This window comes from Tachysurus vachellii, chromosome 10, assembly GCF_030014155.1.
Source record: "Tachysurus vachellii isolate PV-2020 chromosome 10, HZAU_Pvac_v1, whole genome shotgun sequence".
Lineage (NCBI taxonomy): Eukaryota > Metazoa > Chordata > Actinopteri > Siluriformes > Bagridae > Tachysurus > Tachysurus vachellii.
In genome coordinates, this window is record NC_083469.1 from 21,999,475 (window position 1) to 22,022,792 (window position 23,318).

The window sequence follows — 23,318 nt, forward strand, 5'->3', positions numbered from 1 at the left end:
GCTTGCAACCTTGGGGTAACCATGGACACTCAACTGTTCTTTCATTGCATGCTGCTAATGTGACACGCTCATGTCGGATTCTTCTCTACAACATCAGCCATTTTTATCCACACAGGCTGCTCAGGTACTTATTCAGTCTCTTCAGTCATTTCCAGACTGGTCTACTGCAACTCAGTACTGACAGGTCAGCCTATGAACGCAATTCATCCTCTGCAAATGATCCAAAATGCAACTGCACGACTTGTTTCAAGTTCTCACATACCGCCCCACTGTGTCTATAGTCCCAAAGTCTGTAAACTTAGTGAACCAGTGTTAATGTATTCATTGATAGACTTCAAAGCACTTTTGTACGTCGCTTTGGATAAGGGTGCCAAATGCCATAAATGTAATGTAAAGTTTTGCACTAAAATCTACTGTTTTTGTAGCTATTCGTGATTCCTGCTGCCTCAATAAAAGCCCCAATTCTGGCTGAAGAAGAGCAGATGTAAAGCATGACAATAACAACACCCTGCTGCTATGTTGTTGTTTTGGTGATGTACTTTTTGGTGCACAAACATATCCTACTTTTTGGAATTGGACTCATCAGACTAGAACAAGTTTTGCCACATGGTTTGGTAACAGTTTCTTTCCACAAGCCATCAGACTACTCAATAACTAAACTGAACCGAGCACAATACACACACACACACACACACACACACACACACAGTATGGACAACAGTATGGACGACACTGATCTGCACCAAATACACACACTTCCAATACATCCATGTTCACAGCATCACCCATATCAAACTGTTTACATGTATGTGTTGCACACTGTTTTTGCTCTTTGCACATGTTGTCTTGCACATTTCAGTCAATTGCTGTTTTGCACAATTCATTACAATATAATGAATTCATATAACTGCGGATATTATATTAAGTGTTCATTCCGGTTGCACAGATGCACTTTATGTGGCTAGGACTGACTTACTAAAGTCCTTAGCTTTGTCTTTGTTCTATGTAGCACTACGGTCCTGAAGAAACGTTGTCTCATTTCACTATGTACCACGTCATCTATATATGGTTGAAATGACAATAAAAGCTACTGTAATTCTTTTGATCAATACTATGCATACACTGTAAGCTTTTTGTGGAGGAAACCAAGAAGAACGACCAGACATAGGAACAGTTTCTTCCTCAAGCAATCCATCTGATGAACAATTAACACCATGGAACACACACCTAATTGCACATTTCACACTTGCACATTTGTACTATGTATACCTCAATTTGCACATTTCATACTTGCACACCTGTACATACATACATACATACATATTGTCTATACTGTTTACTGTTTACTTCAATTGCACATTTCACAATTGCACATATGTACATACAAATTGTATTATATACTTCAATTGCACATTTCTCACACTTGCAAATTTGTACATACAAATTGCCTATATTGTATATGTATATTTCAACTGCACATTTCACACCTGTAAATGTGTACATACAATTTCGTCTATACTGTATATGCCATTCTGTTACACTGTGGAGCTTCTGTCACTAAAACAAATTCCTCGCATGTGAAAACATGCCTGGCAATAAAGCTGATTCTGATTCTGATTCTGAAGAAACAGAAATCTTTATTTGGGGAAAAGTCTGAATCATCTAATTGATGTCAGATGTAAGATAATAACTTGCACATGAGATTGAATGTATTTGTTTAATTCTGAACACAGCCAAATCTCCAAATAGGAACTATTATTTTTTGTTTTGTATTTTCATTCATTCATTCATATTCTACCGCTTATCCGAAATATCTCGGGTCACGGGGAGCCTGTGCCTATCTCAGGCATCATCGGGCATCAAGGCAGGATACACCCTGGACGGAGTGCCAACCCATCACAGGGCACACAAACACACACACACACACTGTCATTCACTCACGCAATCACACACTACAGACAATTTTCCAGAGATGCCAATCAACCTACCATGCATGTCTTTGGACCGGGGGAGGAAACCGGAGTACCCGGAGGAAACCCCCGAGGCACGGGGAGAACATGCAAACTCCACACATACAAGGCGGAGGCAGGAATCGAACCCCGACCCTGGAGGTGTGAGGCGAAAGTGCTAACCACTAAGCCACCGTGCCCCCCTGTTTTGTATTTTACTTAATTTAATTTATTTTACTTTTCTTTAATCAGAAAATCTGTCTGATAAATTGTTTTTCACTTAATTTTTTTCCAATGAAATTTTGATTGATAGAAAAAGATTCTGCCATGATTTATCTTTTTTTTACAACAATACTTTTAACAAGGTTTTGTAGATTTTTTTATACCCATTGTAGCTCTCAGAAGCTTTTAATATTTAAGTATAGCCTGCCATTTCTGTATTATTTTAGTACAACCTAAAAATATATATAAAAATATAAATATATACTAAATATAATCTTTCAATATAAAATGTCTGACTGTTCCATAAATTAAGCCGTATTTCAATGTTTTCGCATTCCGTAGCCATAAATTATTTCTTTGTTACTGTGATAAGGTACGTGCCTTAAACACTCTCCAAATGCTTGCAATACATTAAAAGAAAGCCAGTTTTTCACATGCCCTTGAAAGGAATACAAGAGTCACAAAAGTAGCCTTTCCGGTAGCAGTCCATCAATTATCCCCACCCCACTGCCCCCCCCCGGACACTGCTGAAGAGTTAAAGACTTGCCTTACTACAACATTGTAGAGAGACATTTATCTGATTATGGCTGTAATAATTACCCAGCTGTTTATTACAGATAGAGAAATAATTCATGCGGGAAACAGGCCGCGGTGGCAATGACACTCCGCATTTAGTAAATATGCAAGCCGCTCACTTCTAATTACTCAAGCCCAGAGGAAGCCCTTATTAAGCAGCAGAACCTTAAGTGTCTTCTTGACAAATGATGAAGTGTTATATTGCACAAACTCTTGCTGTGGAATTACTGCAGTGAACTTGGGCCTTGACTTCATTAAGATATGCAGGAGGGGACGGCGGGATGGAGATGGACACTGGAGCATAGTTTCTCATGTCATCAAATCTCAGCTAATGAATAGGCAAGGATGATTCTTTTTTAGTTTTTCCCTGTTGTTGTTGGTTGAAATCTTTCATTGTTGGCAGCACATGTGCTTGTGAGAGAGAAGGGGGGGGGGTCACTAGCAGCTTGATCCAATTGCCTTGTGTTCAATGGGAACCATTAGTAAAATTCTGAATAATTTATTTGGTTGCTAGAGCTACATGAATTAAAGTCCTGTTACAGAGACCTTTAAAGGGTGACGTATCAATCATCGTGTGATTCCAAGCCCAAAGTGGAACGTTTTCACAAAGTCAGTGAGATCGATTAGTGAGTGAGTAGTTACAGAAATATATTGACACATATTATAGATTGAGTAGTGCAAGACATAAACAATGAACTTAACCAAGAGGGAAAAAAAATGATGCTTTTCATACACTGATGTTTTGGAAATCTGGAAAAAATGAGCAAGTGTAAGAATCTGAGCAAATCTTGCAAGAGCCAAATTGTGATGGCTACATGACTCATCTCCAAAACAGCAGATCTTTTGTGGTGTTCATCATAAGCTTCCAAAATTGCTCCAAGGAAGGGCAACCCATGGACCAGTGACAGACTAAAGAGTGCAATGCATACTGTTGCACAACCTTCTGAAAAGATTAAGCTGGCGCTTACAGAAAAGCACACAGTTGTGAAGCTCGCTGTGTGAAAAATATCAGGCCCTTGGAATGTCCATGTTGAACCCTGTCCACCACCAAAAGCACTGGACCATGGAGCAATGGAAGAAGGTAAGCTGGTCTGAAGAATCGTGTCTTCTGTTTGATCTTCTGGACAGCCAGGTGAGTGTGCGTCAGATCATGTTTCAGTAATGTTTTAAGCAATATGACAGAGTTTAGAGGTGTTGAATTGGCCTCCAGATTCCCCAGATCTCACTCAGACTGATCAAGAATCTATGGGACGTGCTGGAGAAACAAGTCTGATCTGACGAGGCACCTTGTTTTGGTGCATACTTTATATTGCAGTTAGTTAAAAATAATAATAATAAGCTTATTACCATGTATGCAGTTTTCTAATTCTAGACAATTATTTAATATCTTATGAATGTCAATACGTCGGCCCATATGTTACAAACCTTTCATCAAACACAAAGGGATACTGTAAAAGGCCATTAAAAAAAAAAAAAAAACAGAAATTGAATCCTCAGTGTTTTATACACATTAGAGAAAGTGACTCATAGGTGAGAAACCCCATTAAAAGCAAGCAGCATCACTTAAGTGAGTTGAGTCTCTGGTGGCTGGAGGTGTCGATGGTGGGAGTTGGAGTTACTGATCCAAGGAGCACTTAACAAATTCACATTTAATTTTAGCAAAACCCTTAAGATATTTTCCCCACAAAATATATTGGCCACATTAACATGTGACTCCAAGTTTTTATCAAAACTAAAAGATGGTATCATTTTCAGCCCCAAAGCATGCATAGTTTATTAACGCAGACACTAGGGCTAATTTATTTTAGTATTTTAACTGTATCCTTTACTTCTGAGTAACCCACAGGCAAATAATGCCTGGCATGTTACTTAATCTGCACATTTTACAGTTTAGGAAAGTCATTTCTTTTGATAGAAAATCAGATTTAAATCTACTTCTTACAAATACACAATAGTTGGGAACCGTGTAAACATCTTAGATCATACATTTATTTCTCTCTCTCTGCCTGTATATATTTCTGTGTAGTGCAAGATAATCTAAAAACTGCATAATAATTAATAATAATAACAACAATAATAATAATAATAATAATAACAATAATAATAATTCAATAAAATAATACAAATATTTAGTTTCAGTAAATAAAATGATTGAGTGTTTTCTCCCACCTGACTTGTTCGTTCTTCTTTGCCAAGTCTTCCAAATACCTCTTCCGCGCATAGTAATTGTGAACATACTTCCTTATGTAGTAGCCTCTCCATGTCTGTTGTATCTGTCAAGAATATATTTCATTTAGAATTGTCAGAATTATTGTTTGTCATTAGCTTCTTCTTTTTTTTTTCCTCATTACGTGCACAACGCTAGAGTTTAATTAACTCCAGAGCTTAATTAACTCTAAAGTAGCTCTGTCTGTATGGTCGCCTACACAGCTAGATAAATGTGCTCATTAATAGAAATAAGGTTATTGACTTAACCACTGAAAGAAATGGCATAAATGAAGAAGGTTTAGACATGGCCGTTACACACAGTTACACAGCTAAGTGTGTAGGACGGCATTACTCGAACTCTCGTGCTGGAGTCCTGTACCGGAGTGGACACATGTCCTTCAGGATAATTAGGAGATTAAAACAACAGCAGCAGAAAAATAATAAGGCAAAAACAAAACAAAATGAAAATTGGCATTGATCAGCAGTCAATAGATAATTCGAAATAAAGTAATTGCGTGCTGCAAATCCAAGTTCTCGCTGACCTTTTAGACGAGTAAAATCGATGATGCGTACTGCTCAATTAGATCTAATACAAATGTGTGCATCCTTGTAAACACTGGTTTCTATTAACAAACTTAACACTTTGGGTTTTTGGGAAAGAATGTGGGTGAGTGAGGAAAACTAGATGGGAAAAAGTGCACAGCTTAAACAGTAATTGATAAAACTGTGTCTAAAAATTAAAAGTCAATAACCAATTCACATCAACAAGCAAAAGACAGATAATCATAAATACTATAGGTTTGGATTTTTATGGGATTAGTTTATTAATTAATTGACTACAGGCAGTGGTGGCTCAAGCGGTTAAGGCACCGTGTTGGTGAACGGAGGCCCTGGGTTCAAGCCGCAGCACTGCCACTGTTTGGCCCTTGAGCAAGGCCCTTATGCCCCCTGCTCAAGGGGTGCTGTATCATGGCTGACCCTGTGATCTGACCATAACCTCCTCAGTTGGGATATGTGAAGAAAGAATTTCACTGTGCTGTAATGTATATATGTGACAAATACATTCTATTCTATTCTAACAGACTAACGTGTTTTTGTGGACTGTAACATTAGCAGCTGAGTGTCATTTTCACACCGGCCCCTTGTTTCTCCCGTAATATTTTTTTACGTTCCTTTCCTTCCTAGACATAACAGTCTCTTCTTTTACAAGAACTATAAAACACATCTGCCTTGTTGAGCGGCTTCTGTTTGCATCTAAGCGGTGACAGGACCTTCGGCCTTGCGCACTGGGGCCTCTGGGAAAAGGTCGAGCTCCATCGCTCCAATTATACTCATGTAAAAAGAACGGACAGAGAGCACAGGCTTAGGGCCTATGTTCTACATGGAAATGGATATATAAATCTTCACTTGTTCCTGATTTCCAGTGTTCTCCAAACATCACAGTAATATTTTTCTGTAGTGGGAACCTGCCGTTCCTCAATAAAATAAACTGGGAAGTTTTGCAAGTGTTGTAAAATTTTACTTCAGGGAGGAAAAGAAAATGCTGCATGGGATTGTAAAGCTACGATTTCACTGCATATTGATACCCCTATAAAAGTGTCAATTCATCAGTCAAATAAAAAGCCGCTACTTTATATGGTTTGGAATGCGTAACTGGAAAAGGTCGAAAATAAGTGAAAAAAGACTTTAGTCTGTTTAGACTTTGTAATGACTGTACAGAAGAATATGGGTGAATGTCATTGGTGTGAAAACCACATTAAAACCTAAATTTGTTTGAGTTATAAGAAGTTTAACCTGCTGAACAAGCACTTGCTAAAAAAAAGATAAATGATAAAAACTTACTTTAACTATAATAAATCATAAATTAAATCATAAATTCTATTGAGATAAATAAGTGTAGGGTCCAAATTTACATTTTACATGCAGTGTTTTTACTTCAGACACTTATATATTAGTATATAATATAACGAGGTCTTCATCACATGCCTATCGGTTGTACCCTGACTTCTGCTTATCAGATGGCAAGACGATCTGTTAGTAGATTTCAGCGTATTATAAACTTGAGACAAGAAGACATAGAAGTATTACCTTGACAGCCATCTTATTGTAGAAATTCATCTTCATGCGAAAGTATGCTATCTGTGAGGAGAGAGGGAGATGGAGTTACATCACACACACTGAACCTTCTTGCTTTCTGACTTGTTCCAAACATATGCGAAAGGAATCCGCTTTATATGAAATATGTAATATGCATTAAGCAACAAAGCCCTAGCTGTGAGAGAGAGAGATGGGATGTAAAAGGAAGTCAGACCTCATATGGAAGGGACACCGTTGCTCTTAATACATAATATAGTTATGGCTAGGGAAAATCTATGCTAGTCAGACTGGAACCTAATGGAGATGTATGGCAAAACACTCTATGCTGAGTCTGATAATCAATGACGCCCTGTGGGGAATTAACTGAATAACCATAGCAGAGAATATTTACTAGAGGTAAGGATATGATTTATTAAGTGTGAACACTATTTAGGAATAACTTATAGCAAACGTATAGTGAATTTACTACCGCCCCATTAGACATCTCACTCAGCTTATGCAAGCTTTAAAATGTTTAATGCCACTTTTAATGTAATTTACCGGAGTTGCGTTTTAATAAAATAAAATATCAAGCAATCAAAATATCTTCAGAATCATTGGCACCCGGAATGATATTGAGCAACAAATAACACACAGAATGTGATAATCAGAGTCATAGTAATCTAAGTTGAAGCTAAGTAGCACAATAAAAATGTGTTCTTTCTAACAACTTTTAATCTAAGTTAGAATCCCAGCAATGCAACAGCTACCCATTTCCAGGAACCAAGCGAGCAAACCTAGCCCTTCTCTCTATACTGTCCAATCCAGACTGTCTATGAGCTCATGTATGTGAAAGAGGGCAGATTTCTCTAAGCATCTTACGCAGCATGAGCAACAGTTTAAAAAAACTACGCTGTTGGTTGGCTTCATGTGTCTTGGAGGAAGAACATGTTAGCCTTCACCCTCAGTGATTGGAAGCTGTTGTATAATGAGGAGAGCTGGCTGTCCGGTGAAAACTGGCAGGTGAGTACCTCCAAGCTGGACATTTCAAGATCACTATGCCCCTTTTCCACCGAGGCAGTTTGAGTGCTGGTTCGGAGCCAGAGCCTAATTTAGAACCAGTTCTTTCTTTTTCGACAGCCAAAGCACCGGCTCTGAACCAGGAAAAGTGGTTCTTAAGTAGCACCAAAACATTGTTGGTCTAGACCTAAGAACCGCTTGTGTCAGGGGCTGGGGGCAAATGTTAGCGTATTTGATAATATACCTTAAGTATACTAATGTTTAATACACTTTTACTTTACCGCGATATGATACATTATCAACACACATGATAGTAGGTAGCTACATGCTAAGGCTAAGTTTTTTCTGTGTTAATAATATTACTTCTGGACTTCCTCAACAGATCATAGCAAAGGTTTTATATTGAGTTTTGGAGTGACCATCACATTTAATTAAATACATCAACTGCTGTTGCTGATTATAATTGATACACTGAACCTATGACCAAGCCATTTTACAATGGCTTTAGGGGTTTTAAATTGTATACAATCTCTAATTGGTCTCATGATATACAGTACACAACATGGCCAAATGGTTGCGGTCATCTGAACATCACACACATATGACTCTGCCCCACACTGTTGCCACAAGCTTGTATAAAATGTCTTTGTTTGCTGAAATATTACAATTTCCCATTATTGGAAATAAAAGGCCTAAACCTGCTCCAGCATGCCAATGCTCCTGTGCACAAAGCAAGCTATATGAAGATATTGTTTGTAGGACGGAGTGGAGGAAATCCGAACAGTCAACATCCAACATCTAGTGGAAAGACTTTCCAGAAGAATGGAGGTTATTATAACAGCAGAGAGGGACTACATTTGGAACAGGATGTTTAAAAAGCACATATGGATGTGATGGTTAGGTGTACACAAGCATTTGGTCATATAGTGTATTATTATTATGAAACAGATTTACAAAAGTTTCCGTCATTAATTTTTTTTTAATCATCTGACTGTGCTTAACTTTGAATCCTTTGCTTTTTTTTTGACCCATACAAGTTCAAGACCATCTGTCCGTTTTGTGTTGATTGCTCTTTCTGTGATGACTGGTGATAAATGGGCAAAAAAAAGCCTAAAGCCTTATATCTGGCTAAAGGCAACAATTATTCCTGAAGAGCCATTTATTTTATGGTTATGGAGAGCAATACATTTTAATGGGTGACTATGTGTTTTACATTTATTTAATGTATGTCTTAGGCAGTCGGATTTTACCAGACATCTGTAAAAATTAAAAACACATTGTCCAATAGTTTGAAAGCGATATTTGAATATTTGAGCTTGGTAATGTTTTTCCAGGTTTCCTGAAGAGGGGCGATAAATTCTGAAGTTCACTGTTAAAGAGCTTGCATAAAACAATACCTATGTAATGACTGTCAAGAGGAATAAGTGCACTACATCAGCAGCCTCTTTTAGATAAGGCATTTCATAGCTAATCAATACATCCTGTCAAATTAGAAACCTACTTGAGGTGTAAGTCGTGGCATGCCTGTAACCGCTGAATGTTAATGAGGGTAATCATAACATAATCGATATTACACAATGGCACAGCTTACCTTTAGCCTTTTCCTAAAGTACTTGCGTGCGCTGAAAGCCCGCCATGTTTTCTGTATTACAGTTGCCTTCTGGTGAAGATAGCTGTAATAATATTTCTGAGTTAATCATCTTTGCTAGATATTAACAGTGAAAGGAACATTTAGAAAGTTTCCTCCTAAGAGCCCTAAATGGTTGGCGCTTCTCAGACATTTACATTCATTCCTCAAGATGATCCACTCTAAATGCACGTCTATGGCAATGCTGAACTCAACAAGGCCATCAGTTTTAAAAAGACCATTTATAATCCCAGAAAATCAATGCGTATATAGGGAAGGTGGTAACCCAAGAACTGCACTTAAGGCGCTCAGATTGTGCCTAATTAACCACTTAACACACTGATCAATTAACTAAAGTAATCTAAATGAACCTAGTGTCTGGAAGTTTGTCTGCTGACTGCACAGAAATATATGGAGGTTACACTGCTGGAGCACCAAGTGGTCTCGCTAATTTCTGTGCCTAAAGACTAAAATAGACAGTGATTTAGCACGCAGAGGCCGCATAAAGTGTAGCTCCAGGGGGGTGGTGATTGTCCACAGCACTTTAGGCTTATGAATGAAAACACAGTAATGGACCAACAACACTTGGAGGGGGAAAAAAATTTTCTTTTAAATCTTTTCGCCATATATAACTATGCTATTGAATATATAAATGCTATTAAATATATAGATCTGTTTATTTAATATATACAAGATCTGTTTATCCCTAAATGTGGATAAAATTCCAATCATATGTAGACACCGAAGACAACGTGTAAACAGCTATCCCATAGTGACCAGATCACCCAGGATAGATGTTAATACCAGCTTCTATGGTGTTAAATTCCAGCGGTGCTCATATCCAAACAACTCTCTGTTTGGTCCCAAACTGGGTTGCTTCCTCACGAAACAAAGTGAAGGGATGAAATATAACACTAGTTATGTATATAAAGTTACTTAGTTTAGTTAATTAGATGATACTTGATTGGAACTCGCTCACAAAGTACAATGGAACAATGGTCACATGACATTTTCTTTTTTTAAATCTAATATCAGGTCATGAAGGTCATCGTGAAGGCCAGCATGAGAGGTTTTCCAGTTGTTTCTGAATGAATGCTAGTTATATTTGTAGCTGTGGATCTATAAACACTGGTTGAATTGTGTTCCCAAAACAACAGTTACATATGTACCTAGCAGTCATTTAATCATCTTCAGTAACTAGTCAAGGTCATGGTGGATCTTAGGCGCAACACACACGTGCAATTGTTTATGAGGTTAGGGTTAGGGTTAGGGTATCCATGTCCAATCTTATCCACAAAGGGTTGGTGTGGGTGCAGGTTTTCATTCCAACTAAGCAGAAGCCACACCTGATTCCACCTGTTTAATCAGTTGTTATTGGCTTTTAGTAGACTCTGGTGTGGCTTCTGCTTGGTTGGAATGAAAAGCTGCACTCACACCGGCCCTAGGGTTAAACATATACATATGAACTAAGAAAAGTTGCATGCTTTGTCCTTATAAATGCTCCAAACTTGGATTAATATCTTCACAGAACTAATCACATCAACTCTGAAACTTTACACACAGTAAACAATCGTTCGTGTGTGTGTGTGTGTGTGTGTGTGTGTGTGTGTGTGTGTGTGTGTGTGTGTGTGTGTGTGTGTGTGTGTGTGTGTGTGTGTGTGTGTGTGTGTGTGTGTGTGTGTGTGTGTGTGTGTGTGTGTGTGTGTCGCACTCACCTGACGTAGGCACGTGCCTGACAGCCTCGAAACCACCTCTGAATTTTGACAGCTGCATCATATTCGTGCTGTCTGTTTTCTTCCGCTTTTCTATCATATAAAATTACAAAAAAAAAAAAAACAACTGCTTAATCAGTTTGGTGAAATATCCAAATTTACCGAGTTCACCATTACATTTTATTATTATAACTTTTTTTTTTTTTACTATCTGTCGAACTAAAGCTAGCTGTAACTACTAAGTAAACAGATATAGATTAGCTTAGTGATATTAAATATTGCTCAAATTGTAGTGAAGAAAAACAAACACACAACAAATGAAAGTTTTGCGTCGTTGTGTTTACCTGTTTCGGATAAAATATTGCTCTTTGACGAGGTCTATATGCTCGTACAACTTCACTAGCCTAGCCATTTTCAGGTTGCTTTGCTTGTAACCATGACAACGAGAGGACGAGTCCAACCCAGCGAAGGGAGGGGTGTTTGTAACTACACTAAGTTGGTGCGTTCAAGTCATGTCGGAAAGATCACAAGTGTTTACAAGCATGAACGAACGTGAACCGCCATCACAAAGTCGTAATTACTAGTGGGATTTTGTGTGTGTGTGTGTGTCAGTAAGAAAACATGGTGGAATTTATGGGTCGATGTGGCAAAACATTTGTTAACATTTTAATTATATTGGTCTTAGAAGCTGATTATAATTGTGTTTGGTATATGCAGGAAGTTATTGGAATGCAAGTAAATTGTTCTTTAAAAAAAAAAAAAAAAATATATATATATATATATATATATATATATATATATATATATATATTAATTTAAAAATTAAATATACGTATTTAATTTTTACTAGCTAACTGGCTGCACAAAATACGATAACACTGTACAATACGATATAGTATCTATCTAAAGTTTACATTCGCGTCATAAATTGATTAAAAACAACTAAAAAAACAAACAAAAAAGTAAAACACATCAACATATCATGTGCATTCATTGTATTTGTAGTTAATTAAGAGAAAGTACAGGGGGCACGGTGGCTTAGTGGTTAGCACGTTCGCCTCACACCTCCAGGCTTGGGGGTGGGGTAGGGGTAGGGTTGGGGGTTGAGGGTTGGGGGTGGGGTAGGGTTGGGGGTTGAGGGTTGGGGGCTGGGGGTTGGGGGCTGGGGGTTGAGGGTTGGGGGTGGGTTAGGGTTGGGGGTTGAGGGTTGGGGGGAATGACCAAAAATCTGTTTCACGGAATAAGTTATTTTATTTCACGGTAGCGGTATATATCACGGAATAATAATTCTTCAGGTAAATCAACAAAAGGAACGTGCTTAATATATTAAATACCACTTTAACACTTTAAAAATAAAGAATAGGCTTTCTCGTCTTATTTTATTAATTTTTCTTTTATTTAGCGTTAGTAGTGAATGAGACTCTCAACTTTTAGACCTAATTATGTTGACGGAACACCTGATGCGGAGCGCATCTGTTGTTCTCAGATTCAGGCGTGCTACACGTGAGGTTAACCACGCCCACTAATTTAAATTTCACGGTATGCACGGAATAGAAAAACCTGTAACGGTAGACATTTTATTCCGCGGAAACGGATTATACCGTCATACCGCCCAGACCTAGTTGGGGGTTCGATTCCCGCATCTGCCTTGTGTGTGTGGAGTTTGCATGTTCTCTCCGTGCCTCGGGGGTTTCCTCCGGGTACTCCGGTTTCCTCCCCCGGGCCAAAGACATGCATGGTAGGTTGATTGGCATCTCTGGAAAATTGTCCCTAGTGTGTGATTGCGTGAGTGAATGAGAGTGTGTGTGTGTGCCCTGTGATGGGTTGGCACTCCGTCCAGGGTGTATCCTGCCTTGATGCCCGATGATGCCTGAGATAGGCACAGGCTCCCCGTGACCCGAGGTAGTTCGGATAAGCGGTAGAAAATGAGTGAGTGAGTGAATGAATGAATGAATGAAGAGAAAGTACAACTTTCGGGTAATTACGACTTCCCAGCTGGTAAATACAAGCGTCCCAGGGGGAATTGCATGTGGGGGACGACATGACACCATGATGACTATGATGTAAAGCTGGCAGAGGCAGTGTGATACACTGAACAATGTTTTAAATGAAAACCTTAAATCCTCATTAACGTTGTTTTATGGTAACAGCATTCCCTAATGGCAGTAGCCTCTTACAGCAGGATAATGTCACATTATCCTCAGGCTATTTTTTGTTTGTTTGCTTTTATTTTTTAAGTCAGAGGTTGAGATTTATGCATTGCAGCCTCTATTCAGATACTGTAGATAGCTATATAGAAACTTTATTAAATCCTTATTCCTTATTAATCCTTATGCTCCACAGGAAGTAAATTCCAGACACTATTTTCCTGTTGTGTTTTATTCCTTACATATCAGTATGGAGGAAGGGTTGTTGTACGCTCTATCTAACAAGAGATAATAATTAATCTCTCTCTCTTTTTTTAACATTGTTTACTAATTAGCAGCCTGTTGTTGTATTCTTGCGGTAAATAATATGTTTGTTATTGACTCCAATATTTTCTTTGCCAGTCCTCTAGCTTCTTGCTAGTCAGTGATATGAATTAGCTGGCCAGAGGTTTCAAGAATAAGAAAGTTTAAATATTTTTTGGTGTTTATCATATTTTTATCCTCTCTGCCATGTTACCATTGTTTATTCCATGCACGCTTCTCTTTATGAGCATGCATATGGATTTGTGGCACCTCCCTCAACTTCGTCATCCATTTGCTCACCTCTTGATGGCACCAATCCACCCAGGCTCTGGACTTTAAGCCATGGTAATTACCTGCAGAGTGCTGTTTTGACAAGCTGGATGATGGTAAAGTCATCATTCCCCACAGCACGGAGACCAGCATGTTTTACACCTGACCTCCTGGCCCACTCTGTGGCAAACTTGATATGATGGGTCCAGCATTTGCGATGTTTTTTTTTCTTTTGTTTGCTGCTACTTTTCTGAACATCTGCTATAGCTGTTTGGATTGGGATACAACTCAACTTAAATAAGTATCATCCTAATCTTGACATTTTGGGATGTTATTATATCCCAAATAAGCATTTTTTCATTTGTCAGTTTAGCTATCAAGGAATGAAAAGGAATGATGATCCCAAGGACCTTAGATGCAAAATTGACTATCAGAATAAAAATCATTTAAAAAAAAAAATTCCTGACATACATCTCATTTGTAAGAATTTGTGGGTCTTATCCAAGGATAAGTGGTAGGATAGCAGTGGTAGGATTTGAACATACAACCTTCCTAACCATAGTCCACCATCCTAACCACAGAGCTACTGCTCCCACCTGCTCCTGTGGGACAATAAGAGATCATCCTAAAATTGGCAGCTTGTTAGAGGATGCCAGTGCCTGCAGGAAGTTGTTTAATTTCAGGAAATCTCTTCCTCTACACATGTACCTGTGCATCATCAATTATGAAAGTCTTTTTGTTCCAGCGCCATGGGGGCTACATAATTGAAATGATGGTCATTATTCCCCTGGATTTTTTTTTTTTTTTACCCAGCTCACCTTCTCTTTCCTTCTTTGTTTCCCCTAATGGATAAAAAAGCGTGACTGTTCTGGTGGGAAAGAAAATCATATTTTTATTAGCTGGCCCTTATCTGGGGGGGAAAGGTAATGAATTGAGGATTGTGTAAGGTGCTTTAATCTGCCGGCGGTTTATCATTATTTGTGGCGCGCTTGCGTGGAGACAGTGGTAATCCATTAAGAAGGGGGATGATCCTGCGAGGGGCCTTGATGAAGTCCAGGCTTTTCTGTGCCTTGCATGGAAAAGGGCATTTAGTGCTGCCGGCCCACGCTGCCAGTGCGTGAGATCCATCATTGGTGGGCGCTGGCTTATCTCTTCATCATTTTCAGCACCTCCTCTGTATTTCTGACCAGCCTGGCCAAAGACATTCATGCTGTACAAGGCAGGTCATGTTGGGCGGCCGTGTTACCGCTGTAGTACAGCAATTAACAGCTAACTCTGCCCATACTGTTTGGTACGCTCACTATAATCTTGCTTACCCGCAGTTATTTTGTGTCTTCTCGCTGGTTATTATTCATCAGCTCCTTTTCCTGTTTGTTTTGCATTCTGTCTTTCTTGGCCTGGTTTTCAGACTGCCTGGAGGGCTGCAGTGTTTCATTTCCTGAAGAAAGGCTTAGCCCGGGTTTGATTGAGGTCTCTTCCATTTCATCGAGCTGTGTTGTTTTTGTGGCCAGTGTGCCGCATCACATATAAAGCCAAAGCTGAGATAGGCAGTGGTTTGATCGAGCGAATGATAAAATGCGAAGTCATTTACGTCGTCGCCGAGGTTGCTGCTTTTCCTGCTGCTTCCAGTTGCAGATGTCTAAAATCCCAATCTTTTCTGTTAATGAAAAACACACTGCTGGCTGTCCTATTTCCTATTTTGGGGAAGGAAGAAGAAGAACAAGAAGAAGTGAAACCTGCTGTGTTTCCTGTCTTTGCTCATGGGTCTGTCCACCTGAAGCTTGGCTCCGTCTCTCTGTGCCACTCGCAGATCAGTCATTTCTTTAATCTCTTGGTGATGTTATTGGAAACTTTTTGTTGTGGGATTTCACTAGAAGCATCAACAACTGTAATACGGTCCACACTCTACACTTTCTTTACCATTATTCATTCGATACTTTACCGTATTCATATTAATGCTTCCTGAATGTGTGACTTCTATAGCTTTCACCCTCAATATCCTCTTTATCGAGGACTTTCACTATATAACGTTTTGGACATACATGTTAATAAAAGATTTAAGATTGTGTACCATCTTTAATAATCCACAACTACTCAAAGTCTGATCGCATAACAAACATAAAAAATAACAAACATTATCAAAGATGGTGACCTTGCCTGATCTGAGCTTTTCTAACTAACCTGTACTTTCACTGTGTGTGTACGTGTGTGTATGTGTGTGTGTGCGTGTTTGAGAATCTGTTTTTCACTATAAGTTTGAAGACTGACACTGGTGTTTTATGACAGGTTTCATTTAATCTATAAACACTGAGCGGTGTTTTGAAAGATCGCTAATAGAAATGTAGAAATCTCTTAAATGCTTCTCTTCAAATGAAAAGCTCATTACAAAGGCTCTGTTTCAGCTCTTTAAAGCATTTGTATCTGCCTTGTTATTTTCAGAGTGAACTACATACTAAATTGCTTGAGTTTGCATTATTAAGTGGCTGCAATGGCTTGCGGATTGCATCTGATCCAGACAACACATAGCCTGTCTAACGATTCATTTTCTCCTAGAGAGGGAAAAGAAGGGAGGAGGGAAAGCTGCGTCTTAATAAAGACCTTGTCCTATGATCTCTGGCCTTATTTCTGGCCCTTTTTTTAGTCACAGTTCCATGCGGTCCATCCAGGGCCCGATCCCATTTCTACTTCTCGGTGTGCTTCATTGCACAGCTGAACCTAAACGAGGATTTGTTGCCTGTTTATTTGCCCTTATTGCAATGGCTCTGTCTAGCTTTATAGGAGCTATTACTATAGATAGATTTGTTTTTCATGGGGCCTGATGACTCCACTAAGTTGTGTGTTTAGAAGACTGTTTGACACCCAAAAGTTCTTTTGTTTAAATATCAAATCAGCAGAGTAAGCGAGGCACAAACTTTTGCAACTAAATGGATTTTTGTTCAGCTTGAGCTTGCTGAGTATTTTGTCATCATTTGTAGGTTGGCTCAGTATAGTTTTTTTTTTTTTTTTTTTTACATTTAATTCTTGGCTTGATTTAGGTAAGAAGAAATTGTAGCCAAACAAAAAACAATTACGCATCTGCCCATACTGCATCTACTTATAATTCTTTTTACCGTCTATAGTAGAATAGTTCACTTCGATTCAATTCAAGTTTAATTGTATAGCGCTTTTTACAATTAACATTGTCTCAAAGCGGCTTTACAGAACATAAACATAGAACAAGAGGTTATTATAAAGAATAGTATAAAGATTAATAAACAACATAAAGATTAATAGAATGAATATATACAGTATTTACTCTCTGAGATCAAGCATAACATCAGGACCACTGACAGGTGAAGTGAATAACACTGATTATCTCTTCATCATGTACCTGTTAGTGCAAGGGATATTAGGCAACAAGTGAACATTTTGTCCTCTAAGTTGATGTTTACATTTACAGCATTTTACACCCTTATCCAGAGCGCCTTACATTTTTATCTCCTTTGTATACAACTGAGCAGTTAATTGAGGTTAAGGGCCTTGCTCAGGGGCCCAGCAGTGGCAGTTTGGTGGATGTAGGAATCAAACTCACAACCTTCCTATTGGTAGCCAAACACCTTAATCACTAGGCTACCACATCCCCCATGATGTGTTAGAAGCAGAATAAATTTGCAAGCATAAGGATTTGCGCGAGTTTGACAAGGGCCAAATTGTGACGGCTAGATGACTGGATCAAAACTGCAGCTCTTTGTTGGTGTTCCCAGTCTGCAGTGGTCAGTATCTATCAAAAGTGGTCCAACAGTGGTGAACAGGGTCATAGGCAGCCAAGGCCCATTGGTGCACATGGGGAGTGAAGGTTAACCAGTGCAGTCCAAACCAGCAGAAGAGCTAGTGTAGCTCAAATTGCTGAAGAAGTCTGATGACGTGATCATCAGAACTGGACTAAAGAGCAACGGAAGAAAGTGGCCTGGTCTGTCCATGCCTCAGTGGGTCAGGGCTGTTTTGGCAGCAAAAGGGGAACAAACACAATATTAGGAAGGTGGTTAATGTTATGGTGTACACTCTAATTATATATAATTTAATATAAATATACTTTCCCCCCCCCAAGGCCCCGCTCATAGACAATATTTCTCAGGAAGCTTAGTTTTGCTAATATCACCTCTGACCTGCTCTGAGATTTCTGCAAACCTACTTTGTGACAGTATCCCATCTTAAATCAGAATCAGAATCAGAATCAGAATCAGGTTTATTGGCTAAGTGTGTTGACACACACAAGGAATTTGGTTCCAGCTGTTTGTAACAAAAGTACAGACATAAATAACACTATACTACACAAGACAAGATAATACTATTAAAAGCACTATATACATACATAAAACCAACTTGAATTGAATTAATCCTATATGATTTAGAGAATATTTCTACTTCTAATGCTACATTCACACAAATAGTAACTGGATATTGTTCATTTTCAACAAAAGGTAGCGACGTTTGGCAATATTATTACTATGGCAACCAATAGAAGGAATGCTTTCTGGTGACTGAAAACTTGTAGCGATAAAATCACTTTGGGTGTCAATGTAGGTTAAGGAGGCAATAACATCATTGCTGATCTGTCGTAAAACGAGATAAAACGAGAAGTCGAGATCATCTCTCTCACTCATTTTCTACCACTTATCCGGAAAACCTCGGGTCACGGGGAGCCTGTGTGTCACGGGGATCTCAGGCGTCATCGGGCATCAAGGCAGGATACACCCTGGACGGAGTGCCAACCCATCACAGGGCACACACACACTCTCATTCACTCACGCAATCACACACTACAGAAAATTTTCCAGAGATGCCAATCCACCTACCATGCATGTCTTTGGCCCGGGGGAGGAAACCGGAGTACCCGGAGGAAACCCCCGAGGCACAGGGAGAACATGCAAACTCCACACACACAAGGCGGAGGTGGGAATCGAACCCCCAACCCTGGATGTGTGCTTAATATTTTGTTTAATGAAAACTGAAAAGTTAAAGTTTTATTCCCCTTTACAGCAGTGAAAACCCAATAATCCATTTTGGGCCAATTTAAAAATTAAAGAAGTGGATCACAGCGAGTTGGAGTAAACAGAATCGATCAAGAAGGCAGTGTGTGAGCCAGATAGCTCCTTTCCCCATGAGTTTTTGATTAACACATCCAACGGTGGATTTGACAGCGATATAGTAGCACCAGGTGTGGGTAGATTCCCTCAGGCCCCTGTTTTGTGTCTTTTCATAAACCTCTCTGGATCTGTTTGATTTCAAAGGTGTCTGTTCATGTGAGCACTGGACTGCACTGCTCATGCTCCAATTTACGGTGTGCGTGTGTGTGTGTGTATGTGTTTGTGTGTGTGTGTGTGAGCTTTTGCGAAAACATTTGGAAATATTCAGCTAACACATCCCTTCCTGAGGCTATGAATTGATAACCTCATTACACACTGCCTCGCTGCATAACGGCACAACACAGAGCAATTAAACTACACTGCAAACCGAAATCCTTTTTTCCCTGAGTGTTTATTCTCATGATGTCTTATACCGATTCAGTCATTTCTCGTAGTGTCTTTACTTTAGATTGACTACATTCCATCCGTTCAGACTAACGATTCAGGTGTGTGCGTATTACAGGAGTACAATACGCCTCATTGCTGCACGTTGTCTTATTTACCTGTGATCGATCACTTGGCCCAACCAGACTGGGTCGTCGGAGAAGAGGAAGCCTTTGTGATTTATTCTAGGTGTTAAAAAATAATTTGTTTTAGATTGATTAACATTAATTAATGATGGTAATTATGCAGGATGAAAACAGATGTTCCTCTCTCGAAGACTAGACTTTAATTACCTCTTGTTTTGCCTAAAAATATCGCAAACTTCTTCATAAATAACAGTTAAGGATATACGATCAATTACGCAGCTGTTTGGCAAGTAAAAAAAAACTTTCTAAAGTAAAAATCTATTGTGATTTCGACTCATCATCATCCGGAACATCTTCTCTATTCAGGACCAAAGCAATCATGCAGGCGTTCGCACCCTCTCTTTCTTTTTCTGTTGTTCTGAGATGTCCTCCAGCGTGATCGTGTGCATCGGCCCTTTTTCCTCACTGAGCGTCTGTCATCGCTAGCTGCCACTCATTCGCTCTTCTTGTCTGTCAGGCTGTGATATGGTAATTCACCCTGGCCAGCTGCAGTAATGACTAGTCTGCCGGGTGTGATTAAGAGCCCCGTTCCTCCTGGTGACCTGGTGAACCCAGACACACGACTACGATGACCTGCACACGACAGCCTGAGGGTTCTGCCGTTCCTGTAAGATAATACAGAAAAGGTAAAGCCAAACTTTTCTATATCACACTAACATTAAATCATTTTTTTCCACATGCTTTGCACACCACTTTTATTTTTGTATAATTCCTCTAGTGATTAAAGTATTTTATTAAAGAATGAAGCATCAATTATTTAGTTTAGACAATAAATACAGTTAGACATCTGGATATTGTTCAATTCAATTCAATTCAATTTTATTTCTATAGTCCTTTTAACAGTGGACATTGTCTCAAAGCAGCTTTACAGAATAGAACATTTTTATGTAGATTTATCCCTATTTATCCCTAATGAACAAGCCTGAGGAAGGAAAAGGAAAAACTCCATTAGATTATATGAGAGAGAAACCTCAAGAGGAACCAAACTCAAACAGGAAGCCATCCTCATTTAGGTGACACCAGAGAGTGTCTATAAATATAAATTATTATTAACAATAGAGAAAAGATCTTGTTTAAATGAACACTAGAACATTTCATCAGTAAGAAGATATTTACATTGTCAGAAAGTAGCTTTACAGAAATATAAGTTAAGCAGCTAGAAAAACAGTTCAGTTACCTCAGTTCAGATCGATGTCCCATCTCTCTCTCTCTCTCTCCTCTCTCTCTCTCTCTCTCTCTCTCTCTCCTCTCTCTCTCTCTCTCTCTCTCTCTCTTTCTCTCTCTCTCTCTCTATCCTCTCTCTCTCTTCTCTTCTCTCTCTCTCTCTCACTCTCTCTCTCTCTCTCTCTGTCTGTCTGTCTCTCACTTCTCTCTCTCTCTTCTCTCTCTCTCTCTTCTCTCTCTCTTGTTCTCTCTCTCTCTCTCTCTCTCTCTCTCTCTCTCTCTCTCTCTCTCTCTCTCTCTCTCTCTCTCTCTCTTCTCTCTCTCTCTCACTCTCTCTCAGTTTGTCATGTTACTAAGAAACTGGAAATCTAAAATAATTGACACTGGAAACTTCTTCCCTAAGCTTTAGTAAGAAAGATTTAATGCTTGTTTATTGTTGATAATATTCATGTATTAGTAATGCTTTATAGTGGCATAGAAATGAGTCAAAATAACTTCCACTTCTGTCTCTCTGCTTTTGCTCGTTGCTTCCAGCCGTCTATGCACATGACCTTGTATGAAGTTTTGTGGGTGTTGTTTCTTAATAACATTTGTGTGAGGATGAAACGTTGTTTCTACAACACAATGAACACATACTAAGGCTGGACAGATGAGTAATCCATTGTCCATCCTACTGACCACTGGCCTAGAAACCTTAAATAGCTACAAAGTGGTTTCTAACATAAAGTAAAAGTGTATGCTGAGCTAGTTAGCTTTATATTAGCTTTATATTACGTGTGATGTGGCTTGTGTCTTTGTCTCAAATTTTTATCATCTTTGTACATAAAAAAAAATGAACTGAACCCAATATGAGACTACTTGTGTATTAAAAAGGCTTTGTTTAAACATCCTTGTGTGTTCTAGATCTTTTGTGGATGCTCCCAGTGCCTGGCCATGCTTCCATACCGCTGCTTTAAAGCATGGATTAAAAAGTTGCATCGGCTGGTCTATAGCCGCTGACAGGAAATGTCACGGTGGAGGAGGTTGATCCAGAATTTGATCTAGAGCAAATTTCTATCTTGTCCAATCCCACTCTTCTGCCCTCCCTTGTGGCCCGCTTTGTGGCTTAACTGCATGGATTTGCTGCTGGGGTTTGAACAGGTTTGAAATTAAAATGTATTGCTCATTCTCAATGTATTGATTCATACCTCGCTGTGTCAATATTAACTTCAGCTAGTTTTCCAATAAGAAATAAAGATCTGACAGTGGAGTCTCTCTCTCTCTCTCTCTCTCTCTCTCTCTCTCTCTCTCTCTCTCTCTCTCTCTCTCTCTAACACACACACAGTCTCTGAATTTTGTATTATAGTATATACCATTTTATAAGAGCCACATGTAAATAGTTCACCTGGAGTATTGAAGAGTACAGAGTATTACACCTCGTAATGGATTGAACACGGTGTTTCCCGCCATTCCTCAAAGTACTTGAGCTGATGCAAAGTGTTTTAGTTACAGAGTGCTGCAAATTAAAATAGCCTTCCATTCCAAACCTTTTATTAAATATCCATCTCCTTTAATTCTGTCTCCGTCCCCTCAGTGCAGTGGTGCTGTCAGCCTAATCCCTTCTCCTTCTCTCATTGTCAATACCCATCTAATTCTACTTTAACAACAGTAATTGGCTGATAGAGTCGAGCTATAGATTTGCTTTCCTGATGACTCCTTGCCTTCTTTTTTTTTTCCATCGGTAATTCTAATAGAATTTCAAATCTTCACCACTGTGATGGCACTTGAGTAGGTCAAAAGTTCTGTCAAGGTCCTATTGGAAACCTCGCATGTGACGTCTTTATTTCCACTTGGTCACTCCTTGACTCCCTTTTCTCTTACTTCATTCCAGCCCTTCTTTAACTAGTCATGTATGAGCAATCGCGAGCAACCACTTTGACACACTACAGCAATCATTCCATTATAATTCCAGTGTAATTTTTTTTATTACATTTTTTTGCACGCAAATTATTTGGCTAGAGTCGTTATTGGAGCTGTTCCTGTCTGCTGCTGAAGGATTATAGATTTGATCTCCATACAGCTGGCACCTTCAGAGAAGGGTCCAGGAGACTCATTTGTTTTTATTTATAGGCTTTTGAATTGAATTTCTGATCAATGACGGGTCGCTCTCGCGCGCTCTGTTTCAAACTGAAAAGGGGAGGAGAGAGAGAGAGAGAGGCCAGGAAGACAGAATTGATTGTATCTTTTCACTGGAGGCTAGGTTTCCTAACTCAGCCGACACTGCGCTGCCCAAAAATAGCTGAACCACAGCTGGGCACGGGAGAAGTTACCTTGTGTAGAGAGTGAAGGGCGATCGGGGCTGTAACCTAT

At 39.1% G+C, this 23,318-nt stretch overlaps 1 protein-coding gene across 1 annotated transcript in view; it reads right to left on the reverse strand.

Annotated features, from left to right (window-relative positions):
• spata17 (spermatogenesis associated 17) overlaps positions 1-11,839 on the reverse strand; it is a 31,547-nt gene extending 19,708 nt beyond the window's left edge. Inside the window, exons 1-5 of the mRNA XM_060879481.1 lie at positions 11,735-11,839; positions 11,394-11,483; positions 9,643-9,724; positions 7,044-7,094; positions 4,917-5,020 (exon numbers count right to left, since the gene is read on the reverse strand). Coding sequence (XP_060735464.1) covers positions 4,917-5,020; positions 7,044-7,094; positions 9,643-9,724; positions 11,394-11,483; positions 11,735-11,802 — 395 coding nt within the window. The 5' untranslated portion in view covers positions 11,803-11,839. The remainder of the gene's footprint in view (positions 1-4,916; positions 5,021-7,043; positions 7,095-9,642; positions 9,725-11,393; positions 11,484-11,734) is intronic.
• Positions 11,840-23,318: the final 11,479 nt, after the last annotated feature.